The following is a 17888-nucleotide window of genomic DNA, read 5'->3' on the forward strand; positions in this document are numbered from 1 at the left end:
TGTGTGTGTGTGTGTGTGTGTGTGTGTGTGTGTGTGTGTGTGTGTGTGTGTGTGTGTGTGTGTGTGTGTGTGTGTGTGTGTGTGTGTGTGTGTGCGTGTGCGGTATATAGACCAGGCCTACGTACGTTCCTTCTCAAACAGCTCCCGGACCCCTGGCAGGTCTCTGGCGGCTCCAAAGTATTTGTAACCACGGTTACCAGGCACCTCCTTCCCCTCGTGGTCCAGCATCCTCGGTCCGACTCTCTGCAGGAAGCAAACGCTCTCGTTAAGGTGCTGAACCCAGGAGTCCTCCCTGTCTCTGCCCTCCAGGTTTCATGGTGAACAGGTTTGTGTTGCTTGGTTTCGTTTCGGCGGGAATTATCCCCCCTCCCCCCTAACGACAACACACACGCTACCATGACCAGGGGTCTCCCTGCATTTAATAGTCAACAAATTTTTTTCACGGTCTGAAAATTCAAACCACCCGAGAGAGAAACCATCAAATAGAATCTCCTCTGAATTGACTTTGGATGCAATGGTTTCTTACGGCCAGCAGAGGGAGATACGTTGTAGACAGACTCATGACCAACCAAGCTCCAATTATAAAACATAGTCCGTCCCATATACATCCCCATCACCATGGCGACACATGAAGACAACCCACGTTACACCGAACGGGTCGTCATGAAACCTCGCAGGTTACCATGACGATCCAACTCATGATCAAAATAGATGTCCGATCATATCGTGTGAGAGTAATAAAAGATATTTGTGTATTGATGATGAGGATACTCACTCCGTAGTCGGGCCCTCCCAGCTCCTTGATCCTGACCTCCCAGTGACCTTTCTCCCTCAGCAGTTTGTTGATCTCATCGTTCATATCCCTGATACGGAACTCCCCCAGACCGGCTGCACACACACACACACACACACACACACACACACACACACACACACACACACACACACACACACACACACACACACACACACACACACACACACACACACACACACACACACACACACACACTATATACACATTATAGTACAAAGACATGTAGGTCCCTCTCATGTCACAGAGACACGGAGGTCCTGCAATATATTCAGAATTATGAATAAAAAAAACCTGATATTGTAATGATTTGCGAGTGGCCTTGGTGTAAGAAAGGTAATCCCCTCTTAGGGGTGCTGCAGGAGGGTCAAAGGTCACTCACCATTCTGGATCTGCGCCACTTTCTTAGAGATCTCACTGATGATCTAACACACACAAGCATGAACTAGATTAATATTAACAATAGCTTTATTAAAAATGTGTAGAAATAAGACAAAAGTTCAGTGATTAAGGTAACATAAAACAAAGTGGAGGTAACAGGCTAACTGCAAATTACACACATTTTTACTATTACTATTTTTACTATTAATATGAATGTGTAGAGAAACAATGCTTTTATGAATATAAATAATGTGTAGAAGCTATAGTTAAAACATGAATATCAGTAGAACAACAAACTATATAAATAATGTGCAGAAGCAAGCTATTAATAATATAAAGTGTAAAAACTATAACCCTGAATAATGCATTGGACTAATAATAACATGAATGTGTCGAAACAAGTTGCATGATCTGAATAAAAGATGTTACCTGTCTCCTCCACTTCTCAGCTTTAGGGAGATCAGAGCACTCCGACGCCAGGAACGGTCTCCTCTCCTACGTGCACACGCACACACACACACACACACACACACACACACACACACACACACACACACACACACACACACACACACACACACACACACACACACACACACACACACACACACACGGGAGAGAAGAGGAGGTATAAAAGGAAGACAAAAGGATTTGAATAGAGGAGAGGAGAATAGAATAAAGAATGATATAATCAAATGGAATAAAGAATCAAATAGAGGAGAAGAGAAGAGAATAGAGTACAGAATACAGTAGAGTAGAAGGGAGGAGAAGGATCGTACCTTTACTCTGCCCTCTTCCAGCTGGGCTTGTCTGAATCTGGCCAGAGCCGTCCTGATAACAAAAAACAACACGGTTATACTGCTGACAATAAGTATAACTAGAAAAACAAAACAGTACTGAAAGAACTAATAAAACTAGTAAAACAATATAGTTATACTGCTAACAGAACTAGAATAACTAATACAACTAGTAAAACGATAGTTATACTACTGATAGTACTAGCATACTACTTAAACAAAACTAAAAAACAAACGCTACAACTACTTACATGGCCTTCTCAGCATTACGAGCCTGTTTGGAAACAGAGAGAGAAACAAGACTCAATATGACATCTTGGGCTGACATTACATTATGACATCACAGACTGGCATTTTATTATGAGATCACATTATGCCATAACAGACTGGCATCTCAGTCTGATATCATAGCCGGTCATTACATGATGACATCACAGACCGTCATCTTTTCATAACATCACATTATGCCATCACAGACTGGCATCACATTATGACATCACAGACTGGCATCTCATTATGACATCACATACATGCTTCTAGACTAGTAGAGAACCATTTACATCGTAAGGGTAATGCATATTCATAATCGCAATCATCAACTCGTAAATGTATTAATCTAAGATGATAATAATAATTTCAAAACTCCATTATACTTAAGACTTAACTATCTGGATAAGATAAGCAACTTCTACGTTATCAATAATAACCACTAATATCTGCCATCTGGTTAATACTCAAGACGAGCATATTGAGCTTGTGTCTCTCTAGCCTTCTATAAACAGAGGTTCTACTTAGAACCTAGAACCTGCGTTCTGTAAGAGGGAAGGGAGGTGAACACTAGTGGTATTAAAGTACCATTACTATTACTATTAACTACTTCTAACTATTATAATGAACTACTAGTAACGTTAGTACCAACTACTACTAGTAGTAGTAGTAGTAGTCTGAACTATACTATTAATAAGAACAGCTTCTATGAAATTATTTTAATAATAACTTATTCGAATCAGTAGTAACGTTACATTACTATTAAATGTATAATCTAGGACTAGTTAGTGGCTCGTGTTTCTTACCATGTCTGCGGTTTAGGGTTCTTCTCTGTAGATCAGTCAATTGTAGTAATATATGCAAGTTAGTCGGATGATTATATTATATGAATATGTATATATATATACACTCTTATGTAGTATTTATATATATTTTCATTTGTTGATAAACCGCCCGAACACAAAAGTAACTCATGCGCCAGTCAAACCGGAAGTAGTACCCCGGAGGTCAGAGTTGAAAGTTCCCCAGCCGGCAAATATAAAATTAAAAAATATTTAAATGTTCTTTCTATATGGACTCGTTTCAAATACATCAAAAATACGATTTTTACTTTAACTACATAAAAAATGTATAACCTGCCAGTTGAATGGCATAAAACCCGTCAACGATCAAAACAAGACGAAGGACAACGTCCCTCTGGCGGCGGGGTATGTTGTAACCATGGTGATACAACGTAGGCATGAATCTGCCCTGAAATTAATAAATATGGCTAATAATAAATGCTGAAATTAATTAATTTTATTTCATTATTCCTAATCCATATTTTAGTTAACGTGGTCAATTAAATGTATTATGTCCACAATGTCTTTAAATAAATACATAAATGTAAAAGAAACTGGTTTCTATTCAGGTAGCTGATAGACTAGACTAGTTTACACAAACTAATAACAGTCATTCTTTCTACAGTAGCATTTTATTACCTTACTATTGTCAATAAGGTATTCTTTAGAGACATAAAAGTAAATTGTACCGCAGTGGTAAATATTTAAAAAATATAAATTAATTAAACATTCTTAGTGTCATCACTTATGTAACATCCACATATAACAAACAGGATTGGCGATGAATCTCAGAGTTGTGATGGATCCAGCAGGTCATCAGGAGTCGATACTGCCTTGACTGATGCTCAGAGGTTCCGGTGTCTGTCCCCGTCCTTCTTCCTGGTGCTCGAAGATGTCCGTCTCTCTAAGCTACAGCCAAAGCTCTGGGAGAAGACAGCCCTGCCTCAGATGTTCTTCTAAAGGCAGTTTTGTGAGCCTAGTCCTAGGATGCACCTCTGGGCATAGCTTCAATGCAAGATTAATGCACCTCTGGGCATAGCTTCAATGCAAGATTCATTTTAAGACGCATCAACTTCTGATCTAGATAAATAAATATTGCAGATACCGTGTGTAGGATTCAGTGGAATCTAGCAGGGGGTTGCAGCAACAGACTGAATGTCCCCACCCTAATTAATAAATGATGCCACTTAGATGGGGAGCTATAGAGATGAATATTGATGTAATTAACAATTTAAGTGTATCTGTGATGTCAGAAAGAGGTGCGGAGCTGTGAAAGTAAGACGGGTTTAGCTGTGACATAAGTAAGACAGGTGTAGCTGTGAAAGTAAGACGGGTTTAGCTGTGATGTCAGAGAGACAGGTGTAGCTGTGACAGATAGACAGGTGTAGCTGTGACAGATAGACAGGTGTAGCTGCGACGTCAGTACGACAGGTGTAGCGGCGACGTGTAAGTGAGACAGGTGAAGCTGCGACGTCAGTCAGACAGGTGTAGCTGTGAGAGAAAGACAGGACACCGCGGCCCGGCCAGCTCCATGTTTATTGAACGGTTGAAGTACAGCTGTTCTCTCTTCCTTCCAAGACTACAAGCAAATCATATCTTTACAGAAGTGATATATTGTACAAAAATAACATCTTGAGTTTTTTGAAAACATTCTCCTTTAACCAAACTTCAATTTGTGTTTTTATTTACTTTCCTGATATCAACACGCTGTACTGTGTCGTGTTTTCTCTTGAATTGGAGCCGTCAGCTCACCGGTCCAAACCATAATGCAGCGGTAGAATATGAACTTTCCATGTAGTGCCCTGTGGGCCAATCACGGCTCTCGGTCAGGAATAAAATCATATCATTGGAAGATAAGATCTTCAACAGCTTCCTGTTCTTACCCAAGCTCAGCCTCTCTGCTAGTAGGTGCGGTATTACACCACTTCTGTCTCAGCCAATGGGCCGAGAGGGATATTAAACAAAGCTTATCGCATGGTGACAAGGAAGTGAACACACAAAGAGTCTGTCGTTGTCTGACGGACATGCCTCTGGACCAATAGGAAGGAGGATGAGACCATTTGAAAAAGTAAAAGAAACATGACCATGAATGAGAGCGGGAGGGTGTGTGTGTAGGTGTGTTTAGGTGTGTGTGTGGGTGTGTTTAGGTGTGCGTGTAGGTGTGTGTGCGTAGAGGTGTGTGTGTGTGGGTGGGTGTTTGTTGGTGTGTGTGCGTGTGTGTTATTCGGCGGCCTCCAGACACTCCTTCGCCAGGTGACCAGCCTTTCCGCATTTGTAGCAGTTCATGTCAGAAGACTTGCTGCAGTTCAGCGCTACGTGGCCGGTCTCACCACACCTGAAACACAGGAGAACACCTCAGTATTACAGTACTACACTGTACCACACACAGCATTAACCTCAGTATTACAGTACTACACTGTACCACACACAGCATTCACCTCAGTATTACAGTACTACACTGTACCACACACAGCATTAACCTCAGTATTACAGTACTACACTGTACCACACACAGCATTAACCTCAATATTACAGTACTACACTGTACCACACAGCATTCACCTCAGTATTACAGTACTACACTGTACCACACACAGCATTAACCTCAGTATTACAGTACTACACACTATTACAGAATGTTCGACACATTCTACTAGACATAGTAAAACAGTACTAAACATTGTGCTATACATTGTACCACACATTGTACTTGACCTTAGTATACCAGTACTACACACTGTACTACAAAAAGTAAAACAGTACTACACACATAGTACTACTAGGGTTGCCGCGGTATACGGTATTACCGGTGTTGCCGGTGTTGAGGCCAACACCGATTACTCTGTGTTGCACACCAGCAACACAGATTTTTTTTTTCAGTAATAAAAAACAAATTCAGTAAAAATGAATAATATAATTAAAATTAAGAAAATTAAAATGTGTAGAATAGGCCACAGTTCTGCTCTGTGCGGAAGAAAATTTGCGCGCCGAGAATTGGCGCGCAAATCACCAACACACCATAGCAACGCCGGTAAACAAACCCCGCAAAGCCCAATCCCTACGTGAGCTCCCCGCGCTACGGCCATCCGGAGGCGCACAGAGCTTTTGGCCGTGATATTTACGATCTATAAAATTATATTATACTATTATCTATAGAACGTTATAAGATGCCGAGAATTGGCGCGCTGCCAGCCGCTGTCACAGAGTGTGAGACGAGAGTCGACGGAGAAGATGGCGGTTGACCTAGTTTCAAAGTTAATACCGTTTATACCGGTAATACCGGTGTTGACACGAGCGTATTACTCGGTGTGAAAATGTCCACACCGCGGCAACCCTAAGTACTACCCTTAAGTACTACACACATGTAGGGAGACGGTAGGGTGTAGCAGACGGCCGTCTCACCTGTAGCATTTAACCTTCTCACAGCCCTTCTGGATGTGTCCGAAGTTGCCACAGGAGTAGCACTTCTGCTCGTTGGCGTGCTGGCAGTCGCGGGCCCGGTGGTCCGCCTTCCCGCAGATGTAGCACGCCGCGCCGTTGGCCTGGTCGCACTCGCGCGCCATGTGGCCCGCCATCCCACAGGTGTAGCACACGTGCTTGCGCTCCTTCTTGGGCTCCTTGCACTCCCTGGAGATGTGGCCGCCGCCGCCGCAGTTGTAGCAGGCTGAAACCACAACCGCAACGCAACCGGTTACTCAGAGACGACGTCACATGATGTGGACGGTCTTAGTGTCGCTGTTACTTTAACGTGCACCACAGTGATGTAACGTATGTGTGTGTGTGTGTGTGTTTGTACGTGGGTGCGCGTGCTCACCATCTTCGGTCTTATCACAGTCTTTCACTACATGGCCAGGTTCTCCACAGCGGAAGCAGAACATATCTGAACATCAGAAACATAAAGATCATGCTAATTAATAGGAAGTAATACACTAGAAACAAAGATAATGTGAACTAATATGAATTAATAACACCCGGAACATTAAGATAATGAAATAATATGAAATAATAACACCCGAAACATGAAGATAATGTGAACTAATATGAATTAATAACACCTAAACCTAAAGATAATTGTTATTAATATGCATTAATAACAGCAAAAACAAAGAATTTTAACTGATATGAATGAATGACAATTGAAAAATAAAGATGAGGTTAACTAATATGAATTGATAAAATGTTAATCATTAACAAATCTATACAAATACATATATAAAAGTCTGAAGAGATACGCAGAAAGACAGATACAGGTACACAGATACAGGTAGATAGACAGGTAGACAGACAGATACAGGTAGATAGACAGGTAGACAGACAGGTACAGACAGACAGATACAGGTAGACAGACAGGTAGACAGACAGACACAGGTGGATACCCACAGGTAGACAGACAGATACAGGTAGACAGACAGGTAGACAGACAGGTAGACAGACAGACACAGGTGGATACCCACAGGTAGACAGACAGACACAGGTAAACAGACAGACACACAGGTAGACACACAGGTAGAGCGCGTACCTTTCCCCCGCCCCCTGCCACGGCCACGGCCCTGGCCCCGCCCACCGCCGTTAGGACAGTTCTTGATCCAGTGGCCACTGCGACCGCACCCAAAACACTCACTACTACTCATCACCACGGCAACGACCCCTCACCTGCAAGGGCACACAGAGACACACACACACACACACACACGTTACTTTACGTCCAAAGGGCGAAACAAGTCGTGGTGGAAGTTCTTATCCAAAGGTCTGGAACATAATGAGGTAAAGAATATAGTTTATAGATGTTGAGATCTACAAACACAAATACACAGAAAAATAATTAATTGTATATATATATATATATATATATATATATATATACATATACACATACACATACACATACACATACACATACACTAGTGAGAGTCAACACAAGCATGATTTAACTATTGATTGACAGGTATAGGATGTTCAGATGTTCTGTATTGGTGGCAGAGTAACCCAACAGAGTACAAACTTAAGTTGTATTCCTGAGGTTTGTTTACGTACACACACACATACACACACTAGCACACACACACACACACACACACACACAGGCCTCACGTCTAATAGAAAAGAGAGTGGTAAACATTCACCTTTTTAACATTTAGTATGATTTGGTATTGAATACAAGTCCGCACACTGTCATTTACACTTAAATAACATTTAATAATACTTTAACAAAACCAAACGCCTTCCCGCGAGAGGGCCTCAAGTAGCAGGCCTGTCAAACGTTAGCATGCGAGCTGGAGGTTAGCACCGTTTTCCACCCATTCTCCCTTAATTCGGTCAACAAATAAATCATAACCATCTCGTCGTTAGATCATCGAGGCCACCGGCACACCCCGCTGCCCGTCCCGGGGACGGAGCGGCCCGCCGCGGGGGGCCGGGACCCGGGGAGACACTCACCTAGCTACTGGAACGGCTGTGTTTGTTTTCCTGCCCCGCTCTGCGACACACGAGGTCTGCGCACGGCCCTCCTGACTCCTCCTCCGCCCCGCTGTCCCCGCCGCGCTGTGCACACGGCGCGCCTCATCCGCCCCGCTGTCCAAGCCCCCCCGCCGCTCGGTGCACACGGCGCCCCGCGGGGAGGGGGCGTTTCCTCACGGTGTGGGGGGCGTTTCCACACCGACGGAAAACATTGGACATGTCCAGTGTTTTCCAGAGCTTGGCGTGGCTCTGAAATCTTGAAATCTTTTTGTCTGCGTCCACACATAACAGTATGTATCCCATTTAATAATAATACAATAAAAAATATACATACCGTATATATTTTGGATACACACTACAAAGAAAAACATATTCTTCCTACTCTGCACCATTATGTTCTATTTTATATATTAATAATGCAACAAGCAACACAAGCTGCTCCTCTCCTCCACTAGCTGCCTCTCTTCCTCCTACACTAGCTGCTCCTCTCCTCCTTCACTAGCTGCTACTCTCCTACTCCTTCACTAGCTGCTCCTCCTACTCCTTCACTAGCTGCTCCTCTCCTACTCCTTCACTAGCTGCTCCTCTCCTACTCCTTCACTAGCTGCTCCTCCTACTCCTTCACTAGCTGCTCCTCCTACTCCTCCACTAGCTGCTCCTCTCCTTCACTAGCTGCTCCTCCTACTCCTACACTAGCTGCTCCTCTCCTCCACTAGCTGCTCCTCTCCTACTCCTCCACTAGCTGCTCCTCTCCTACTCCTTCACTAGCTGCTCCTCTCCTTCACTAGCTGCTCCTCTCCTCCTCCTTCACTAGCTGCTACTCTCCTACTCCTTCACTAGCTGCTCCTCTCCTACTCCTTCACTAGCTGCTCCTCTCCTACTCCTTCACTAGCTGCTCCTCTCCTCCTCCTCCACTAGCTGCTCCTCTCCTTCACTAGCTGCTCCTCTCCTACTCCTTCACTAGCTGCTCCTCTCCTCCTCCTTCACTAGCTGCTCCTCTCCTCCTCCTTCACTAGCTGCTCCTCTCCTCCTCCTTCACTAGCTGCTCCTCTCCTCCTCCTTCACTAGCTGCTCCTCTCCTCCTCCTTCACTAGCTGCTCCTCTCCTCCTCCTTCACTAGATGCTCCTCTCCTACTCCTTCACTAGCTGCTCCTCTCCTACTCCTTCACTAGCTGCTCCTCCTACTCCTTCACTAGCTGCTCCTCTCCTCCTCCTTCACTAGCTGCTCCTCTCCTACTCCTTCACTAGCTGCTCCTCTCCTACTCCTTCACTAGATGCTCCTCTCCTACTCCTTCACTAGCTGCTCCTCCTACTCCTTCACTAGCTGCTCCTCTCCTACTCCTTCACTAGCTGCTCCTCTCCTCCTCCTTCACTAGATGCTCCTCTCCTACTCCTTCACTAGCTGCTCCTCCTACTCCTTCACTAGCTGCTCCTCTCCTCCTCCTTCACTAGCTGCTCCTCTCCTACTCCTTCACTAGCTGCTCCTCTCCTCCTCCTTCACTAGCTGCTCCTCTCCTCCTCCTTCACTAGCTGCTCCTCTCCTCCTCCTTCACTAGCTGCTCCTCTCCTACTCCTTCACTAGCTGCACCTCTCCTACTCCTTCACTAGCTGCTCCTCTCCTCCTGGGAGGAAGAACAGAGTCTTGCTCCTCAGCATTAAACACAAACAGAGTTCTGGAGGCCGGTGTCCATACTTACATATTTTAATATCAATTCATGTGTCACAGTTTATGCTAAAGGATCTCTACTGAACATGATGGGTAGCTTTAGCATTAATCATGATCACCGTTGACGATGCTAGTTAGCTTTATTTTCCACCGGTAAGACTACAACCTCATTAAACACAGCAATAGAAATCCACAAACAACTGGGCTTTAAAACGTGTACAATTCATAATATGTACATGTTGTGTTTAAATATACATCCAAACAGTGACTTGGGACAAATATGAATTCTACTGTGATGCCGTCATCGTCTTCCTCCTCCTCCTCCTCCTCCTCCTCCGGGTTGGAGTGACGTGATGGATCGCCATGGCAACGTTTCCCCGGCCTGTTCTTATGTCGCCGTGGCAACAGGAGGATATCAAACGATGGGGGGAACCCACTACACGGCCAATCTGTTCTGCAGGGGGGGGGGGGGGGGGGGGGGGGACCAGGTCTGTCCTGCGGTCTCTATGACGACGACTGCGCTGTGCTCTCATTGGCCGGGGCGGACATCTGCATGAAGAGCTCCCTCAGCTCGGTGACGTCATCATCGTGGGACGGCAGGGTTGGCAGGGAACGCTGCTCCCTCTCCTCGATGAAGTCCCACAGACGCACACTGTTGAGGAACTGCACACGCACACACACACACACACACTGTTCTACTGGGGTCGATGATGTTGACGGCGATGTGAAAGTTGATGATCATGTTGGTTCTGGTGGTGTTAATGACGTGGTGCGTCAGTGATAGCGATTGTTATGTGATAGCGATGTGATTTAGATGATGGTAATAGTGATATTAGTGATGGCGATAATAAGTTATAAGTGGTTAATGACATAAGTGATAGTGAGGTTAGTGCTGATAGTGATGTAGGTGATAGTGATGGTGATGCTAGTGCTCGTGCTGTTCCTACGGTTCGTGGTAGTGCTGTTCACGATGGGTATGTTAATGAAGGTGTTGACAGTGACACTGACCCCGTTTGTCGTGTGATAGACGGTGCCGTTAGTGATGTGAAGGTGTCGACAGCGGTGTTAGTGTGGATGGTGATGGTGTTGGTACTGACCCTGACGGTGCCCTCCGAGCCCAGCTGTTTGCGGGGTTTTTCCGCCTCTGCGCGGGTCCCGTCCTGGTAGGCGTGGAGGTACAGACACTTCCCCCCGAACGGACAGGAGCCACGGCCCTGGTCGAAGTACTTACAGGCCTTCTTACTGTGGGGACACGCACACACAGACACGCATACGCACACGCACAAAGAGATGAAAGATTAGAGAATATAATCAAAGGAATAAATAATCAAATAGAGGAGAATAGAGTCGAGGAAAGCAGTAGAGTAGATCTATGTGATAAACACATGCACGTGTTATCGTAGATCTATAGATCTATAGTTCTATAGATCTATGATAACACATGCATGGTGTTATCATAGATCTATAGATCTATATGATAAACACATGCACACCATGCATGTGTTATCGTAGATCTATAGATCTATCTGAGACCCCCGGCTGCGGGGGACCCACCTGACTCCGGACTTGAAGTGGTCTATGAGCCTGTCCTTGTCCTCCTGGTCCTCCACCCAGTACACGGAGGGGATCACGAACTCTGACACCAGCCGGCACTCTGGGCAGGACCTGGACACACACACACACACACACACACTTAGCTCACACGCTAACCCACAAACCCTAAAAAGAGCTAAAGAAAGTTTAGACACGGGTTCCCAGGAGCAGGATATGATCTTTAAACCTATCTTTAAACTATCTTTAAACCTCTGTCTTATTGGGGAAATGATACCAGTCTGGTGTGTCTGGTAACAGTCTGAGGTTTATGGTCCCATGCCGTGTAGGGTATGGGACCACCCAGAGTGGTACCAGGGTAAGGTCCCAGATGGGGCGAGCCTTACTTGATGATCTTGTTGTCAAACTGCTTGGCGCAGCGCCACTGGCGGATGCAGGCCAGGCAGTAGGTGTGGCAGCAGGACGACAGGATCCCGAACCGCCGCTCTGAAGGGTTCGTCTTCTGCACCACCACCTCCATGCAGATGGAGCACACCTGCAACACACTCATACCTTGAGATACATACACCACCTCCCCTACAACACGTACACACACACTCCCTGAGATGCATACACCCCCTCCATGCAGATGGAGCACACCCTGACACTCGCACTCTAGAAACAAACACTAACTCTATATCATTTAATTATGCATGTATACGTTCTGTTGGTTAACATTGTTATGTTGTGGTAGGGCTTTGGTTGGAGGCAGAACCAGTCCCTTAATGTGGAAAAAACACGGGCTTGTTTGTCATACATTTAAAAAAAAATGTAATGTAAAAATCGGATTACAATTTTTTTCCTTCAAAAGCAATTTTAAACTGAAGTGAGATTCCGAAAAACCTTCCTAACTTAAGAATATCAGGCTCATCACTATTGTTCATATATATGTATATCCAGCCATGCACACACCCACACCAAATAATCAATTTGTTAAACCCACCTTATCTTGACTGAGCTGAGCTGCAAATGCTCTCTCCATATCACTCTCAAACGCTAGCATGCACACCTGTTCAGAGAGAGAGAGACATGGTGAGAGAGGGAGAGAGACATGGTGAGAGAGACACATGACGAGAGAGACACATGGTGAGAGGGAGAGACACATGGTTCATCAGGTTAAGGTGAGTAAGGCGGGTTAGTTCATCAGATGAAGCACACCTTCTCGTGAGCTCTCCTCTGCTCCGGATCACTGGGATGGAGAACGTGTAGTCTGCAGATTTCACACAGGTCGCCATGGAGATATGGGCAGGTGTTGCCGTAGTGACACTGGCCTGCCGCTGCATACGGGCAGAGCTGCATGAGAGGCAGTTCCTGGTAGGCCCCTCCCACTGAGGACAAAACCAACGACGGTATTAGAGGGACCCCCTTCATAGGAGGTACATACCCCAACGTTCCACACCCTCTACGTTCCCCTCCCTAGGGGTACGAGCCCCTCCCGGCTAGGGTCTTACCATGGTCAGCTGACTCCAGGCCGGTTCGGGTGGCTGCAACGTAGGAGTGGGGAACTCCAGGGTCCAGCTGCTCTGAACTGGCTGGAACCAGAACCTCCGACCCTTGACCTTTGTAGTCGACACCCAGGGCTGAAAGAGAGAGGAAAAGGTCAATTTAAATTTAAATCCATACAAGATATATATAAACAAATATATAAATATAGATATGAAACAAATCCTGAAATAAAACATATTTTTCAGGTGACTTATTTAAAAACGCCAAACGCACGGTTATCTCAGAGTCAGACCAAAGCAACAGCACCTGAACATCACTGAATCACTGAATATGCAGCAGCACTGAATATATACCAGAAGCCGCACAGTTACTAGCAGATGTAAGAGGTAAAGTAGGCTACATGGTGCGTCGCGCCCATGGATAGACCTGACTGTACGACTCATGATGGACCGGCCGTCCGACTATAGACTACAGACTTCAGGTGAGATCACTGATCATAGAGAAGGACTCACCTCTGTCTCGGAGAACCAGCGGCTTCCTGGGTCCCATGGACTCTCCTCTTCCTCCCGTCGGTGCTCCCCTTCCTCCTCCTGCTCCTCCTATTGCACCACCACCTCCGCCTCCTCCTCCTCCTCCAGGTCCTCCCACTGCACCTCCGACCGCTCCTCCTACTGCGCCTCCGATTGCACCCCCTGCTCCTCCTATGGGCGCTCCTCTCCCGGGGGGCTTGATGTGGTCATACCTGCAGAACACAGAAGATCAGGCTGAAGAGCGCTGGGTCTGATCCAGGATATGTCCATCACTACCAGGTTATGTCCATCACTACCAGCTAATGACCATCACTACCAGGTTATGTCCATCACTACCAGTGATGGACATAACCTGGTAGTGATGGACATAACCTACCTGTAGGCATCCTAGAGAAAGGTTGCTCTAAGTCATGTGGTTTAGAGCGCCCCCTAGCTCCTCTGAATCACATGAATTCAGGGTTCAATTCAGATCCTGGGACACACTTTGGACAAATGCATCTCCTCAATCAAATCAAACTTTATTTATAGAGCGCCTTTCGTGCAAAATTGCAAAACAAGGTGCTTAACCTTGAAAATAAACAAAAATAAATATATAGCAGACTATCTAACATTCATGCCTAGCAGCATACAGTGTTAATATAATAGCATTATTATGAGTACAATATTCATAAGTACAATTATTATAAGTATTATTAATATCTAGAGTGTGATTATACATCGTTTTCTTATAAGTAGCATTAATATAAGTATTATTTTTGGTATGAATACAAACGTATGAAAGCAGGCATCTGTCCCTGAAGGAGCACTTTTCTCTGGTAGTATTAGTATCGGTAGTACTATTATAAGAATAAGTATTATTATAAGTAGTATCATGTTAGGTAGAATTATCATTATTGTAAGAAGTATTATTATAGGTGGTATTATTTGAGATAAAAAGACCATCATTATAATAAGCATTATTATTACGGGTAGTATTATTTTAAGGACAATGACCATCATTATAATAAGTATTATTAGATATAGCATTATTTGAAGGAGAATGACCCTTCATTTAATAAGTATTGTCAAGAGTAGCAGGAGTATTGTTACCTGCATCTGTCACCGTAGGCGCACACCCCCCGCTGGTAGTATTTGCAGATGGTTGAGGGCTTGCTGCTGGTCGGGTCGTGGGAGAAGAGACACCGCGGACCCTCCCTACACACACCGTGGAGAAAGTACCTACACACGGACGCGCAACACACACACACACACACACACACACACACACACGCGCATACACCACACACACACACACACACACACACACACACACAGAGACAAATTAGCTCCTGTCGCTAAAACATACTATCGCTACACATGCTATTCAACATTACTCTGTAGTCAAACAAAGCTCCGGTTAAAATACGTTTAAAGTGCGCCGGTTTGAGTTTTAACAGATCCCGGTGTGATGTAGTGCAGTGTTGTCGTGTATGATGCGTGTGTGTTGTGTAGTGGGACGGCGGTAGCAGCTCCCATTAGCATGAGCTCCTAGCGGTGGTCGTGATGCAGAGAGGGTAAGTGCTGGTTAGTAATAGTCAGTACTGATTAGTAGGTTAGTACCCTTCCCTCCCCACGGGCCGGTACACCGCGGACATAGAGTCGAATAATATTAATAAGAGCCATCGTTATGATAATAGTCATATTAACCTGCATGTGACTTGTCTGGTGCTCATTTCAGCTCCTTATCTTGGTGTCCCACTCAATACAGTCCCTCCCGCGGAACGCGAAATAGTCAAAGGTTCCGCCTTCTGGATAAAGACGTCAGGAGACGCTTCAATGACGGCAGATCTGACAGCTGACAAAGTATTCTCTACACTGTGACGTTTTATATTCGTTTTTTGGTGAGACACATGACCATTTAGGGATGATGACTCAACCAACTGATAACTAAGTGATAGTAGGTCACAGCGCTATGTATATTTATTGATTGTATTTGAAAGTTTTGGTTCAAAGTCCAGATGGAGAACATAGTGAGTTTCGAACACTGCGGGGAGCTAATCTACACTTTCACACACCGGGAGGACCCCCACAGCTCGGCGGAGGAACCGGGAGGGACCGGGAGCGGTCCGGCAGGTGTGCCCAGCGGGAGGTGTCCTATGTGCGGGGATCGGCTAAGCTTCCGGCTCCTGGACGCACCTGTGGCTGTCCCGTGTCCGTTCAGCAACGGGCACCAGACTCCGTGCGCGTTCCTCCTCTCATCCCGATCCGGACCGACATCTATCAGGTGCATTCTATTACATTGTACTCTACTCTTCTTCCATCAAGTGCATTCTATTATATTGTACCCAACTCTACTTTTCTGGAAAAAGGTACATACTACAACATTATATTTCACTCTGTCGTCTACTCTACCCTGATCTCTACTCTTCTCTGATCTTTACTAAGCTTTACTATACTGAACTATTCTGATCTCTTCTCTATATATACTCTGATGTTTTTTTTAGATCTCCTCTACTCTGATCTGTACTCTGCTTTGATATCTACTCTCTTCTGATCTGTACTCTGCTTTCATCTCTACTCTCTTGTGATCTGTACTCTGCTTCCATCTCTAGTCTCTTCCTCTCCTGCTGATTGTAACAGTGTTTCCTCTCCAGTGAACAGAATGACTCTGAGCTTCACGTCGGGATCTCAAACTCTGAAGGTAATGGAGCATCTCATCTTAGCATCTCAGAGTTGCGTTGTGTTGATGTGACTTTGTGTAACTGTGTTATTGTTGTGATCGTGTTATTGTATTTGTATTGCATCCTTGTCGTTTATTTTATTTTATCATGTTGCTGTGTCTTTGTTGTGTTGTTGTGTTATTGTTGCCTTGTGTAATTGTTTTGTTATAGTTATGTTGTGTTATTATGGTGTTGTTGTGTTATAATTGTGTTGTTGTGTTACAGGTGTTGTATTCAGCTATACAGAGTCGGGGGTTCAGCGTCAGCAGCAGAGCTGGGAGAAGAGTCTGACCATCCCTCTTACTACCCCTAGCAACCACCCATCTGTTCCCCTTATAACCCCTAGCAACCACCCATCACCTGCTGTGGTTACCCCTAGCAACCACCCGTCTCCTCCTCTCCTCCCTGGCAGCGTTGTCAGGTCGTGGGACCGACGCCTGGAGACCTTCTCCTCTCAGGACCGATGGACCACAGACAGGTCCGGAAACTGTCTCACCTCTGCGTCTAATTGTAACCTGTCTCACCCCCTATTCTGACTGTAACATGTATCTCTCTGTCTCACCGAAAACATTTTCTCTCTCTGAATCTGACTTTAACCTGTCGCTCTCTATTTCCCTCTGACTAACCTGTCTCACCCCCTGGTCTGACAACATGCGTCACTCTGTCTGACTGTAACCTTCCTCTGTCTGTCTGACTGTGACCTGTCTCTCTCATGCTGACTGTGACCTGTCTCTCACTCTATGTCTCCAGGTTTTCGGAGGAGGGGGAGTTTGGATCCTGTTGCTATGGTTTCGCTCTGAGTTTTATTAATGAGGTCAGGAGGTCAGAGGTCATGGAGGTCATCAGCCAAAACACGTTCACCCTCGGATGCGTCCTGCCGACGATACAGCGCAGCTCAAAGTACCTGAGCCTATACGACCACATCCGTCACCATGGATACTACCACAGTACTACAGCATAGTACTACAGTACGCAGTGCCGAGTACATGAGACTACCACTACATACATCAACACGGATACTAATATTAGAACTGTAGTATTCGTGGTGAAATACCGGTAGACAATATCTTTAAATGTTGTTTATCAATCATGGACCGCTGTGTGTGTGTGTGTGTGTGTGTGTGTGTGTGTGTGTGTGTGTGTGTGTGTGTGTGTGTGTGTGTGTGTGTGTGTGTGTGTGTGTGTGTGTGTGTGTGTGTGTGTGTGTTTGTAATCCAGCCTAATAAAGAACTAAAATGATGCAGAAATGAACGGCTGCTTTGTGAGGACAGAAATAAACACGAAGTAGACACTAACATAACCCTGAAACTATAAATGAGTACTTACCAGAGTAAATACTTAATACATACTCACTGTACAAACTAGAGTGCATTCTACAATACATGCTACAATACTTGCA

General features: G+C 45.1%; 4 protein-coding genes across 6 annotated transcripts in view; 1 reads left to right on the forward strand and 3 right to left on the reverse strand.

Annotated features, from left to right (window-relative positions):
* The window catches only part of LOC130401942 (pre-mRNA-splicing factor ISY1 homolog), a 6559-nt gene extending 3317 nt beyond the window's left edge, over positions 1-3242 (reverse strand). Inside the window, exons 1-7 of the mRNA XM_056605985.1 lie at positions 3066-3242; positions 2244-2266; positions 1975-2026; positions 1625-1690; positions 1197-1239; positions 776-888; positions 126-243 (exon numbers count right to left, since the gene is read on the reverse strand). Coding sequence (XP_056461960.1) covers positions 126-243; positions 776-888; positions 1197-1239; positions 1625-1690; positions 1975-2026; positions 2244-2266; positions 3066-3068 — 418 coding nt within the window. The 5' untranslated portion in view covers positions 3069-3242. The remainder of the gene's footprint in view (positions 1-125; positions 244-775; positions 889-1196; positions 1240-1624; positions 1691-1974; positions 2027-2243; positions 2267-3065) is intronic.
* A 1325-nt stretch (positions 3243-4567) lies between these two features.
* On the reverse strand, positions 4568-8627 carry LOC130402551 (CCHC-type zinc finger nucleic acid binding protein-like). Of its 3 annotated transcripts, none has more exons than XM_056606763.1 (5): positions 8437-8522; positions 7621-7754; positions 6916-6981; positions 6504-6765; positions 4568-5436 (listed from the first exon to the last, which is right to left on the reverse strand). In XM_056606763.1, exons 2-5 carry the CDS (start codon positions 7730-7732, stop codon positions 5322-5324), a joined length of 555 nt encoding a protein of 184 aa, XP_056462738.1. In that variant the 5' UTR covers positions 7733-7754; positions 8437-8522; the 3' UTR covers positions 4568-5321. The 3 variants fall into 3 exon arrangements, with proteins under 3 accessions (XP_056462738.1, XP_056462737.1, XP_056462736.1); XM_056606762.1 differs by lacking the exon at positions 8437-8522 and adding an exon at positions 8225-8430; XM_056606761.1 differs by lacking the exon at positions 8437-8522 and adding an exon at positions 8538-8627 and having other exon boundaries at positions 4569-5436.
* Positions 8628-10244: 1617 nt separating this feature from the next.
* On the reverse strand, positions 10245-15626 carry LOC130401667 (E3 ubiquitin-protein ligase makorin-2-like). The gene is made up of 10 exons (XM_056605581.1): positions 15477-15626; positions 14880-15008; positions 13773-14002; positions 13266-13394; positions 12973-13142; positions 12758-12823; positions 12162-12310; positions 11779-11889; positions 11322-11466; positions 10245-10887 (listed from the first exon to the last, which is right to left on the reverse strand). Exons 1-10 carry the CDS (start codon positions 15500-15502, stop codon positions 10729-10731), a joined length of 1314 nt encoding a protein of 437 aa, XP_056461556.1. The 5' UTR covers positions 15503-15626; the 3' UTR covers positions 10245-10728.
* LOC130401670 (MKRN2 opposite strand protein-like) lies at positions 15417-17725 on the forward strand. Its single transcript, XM_056605584.1, has 4 exons — positions 15417-16053; positions 16424-16470; positions 16715-16967; positions 17240-17725. The coding sequence occupies exons 1-4, from the start codon at positions 15788-15790 to the stop codon at positions 17448-17450; spliced, it is 777 nt and encodes a 258-aa protein (XP_056461559.1). The 5' UTR covers positions 15417-15787; the 3' UTR covers positions 17451-17725.
* Positions 17726-17888: the final 163 nt, after the last annotated feature.

This window comes from Gadus chalcogrammus, chromosome 13 (assembly GCF_026213295.1).
Source record: "Gadus chalcogrammus isolate NIFS_2021 chromosome 13, NIFS_Gcha_1.0, whole genome shotgun sequence".
NCBI lineage: Eukaryota > Metazoa > Chordata > Actinopteri > Gadiformes > Gadidae > Gadus > Gadus chalcogrammus.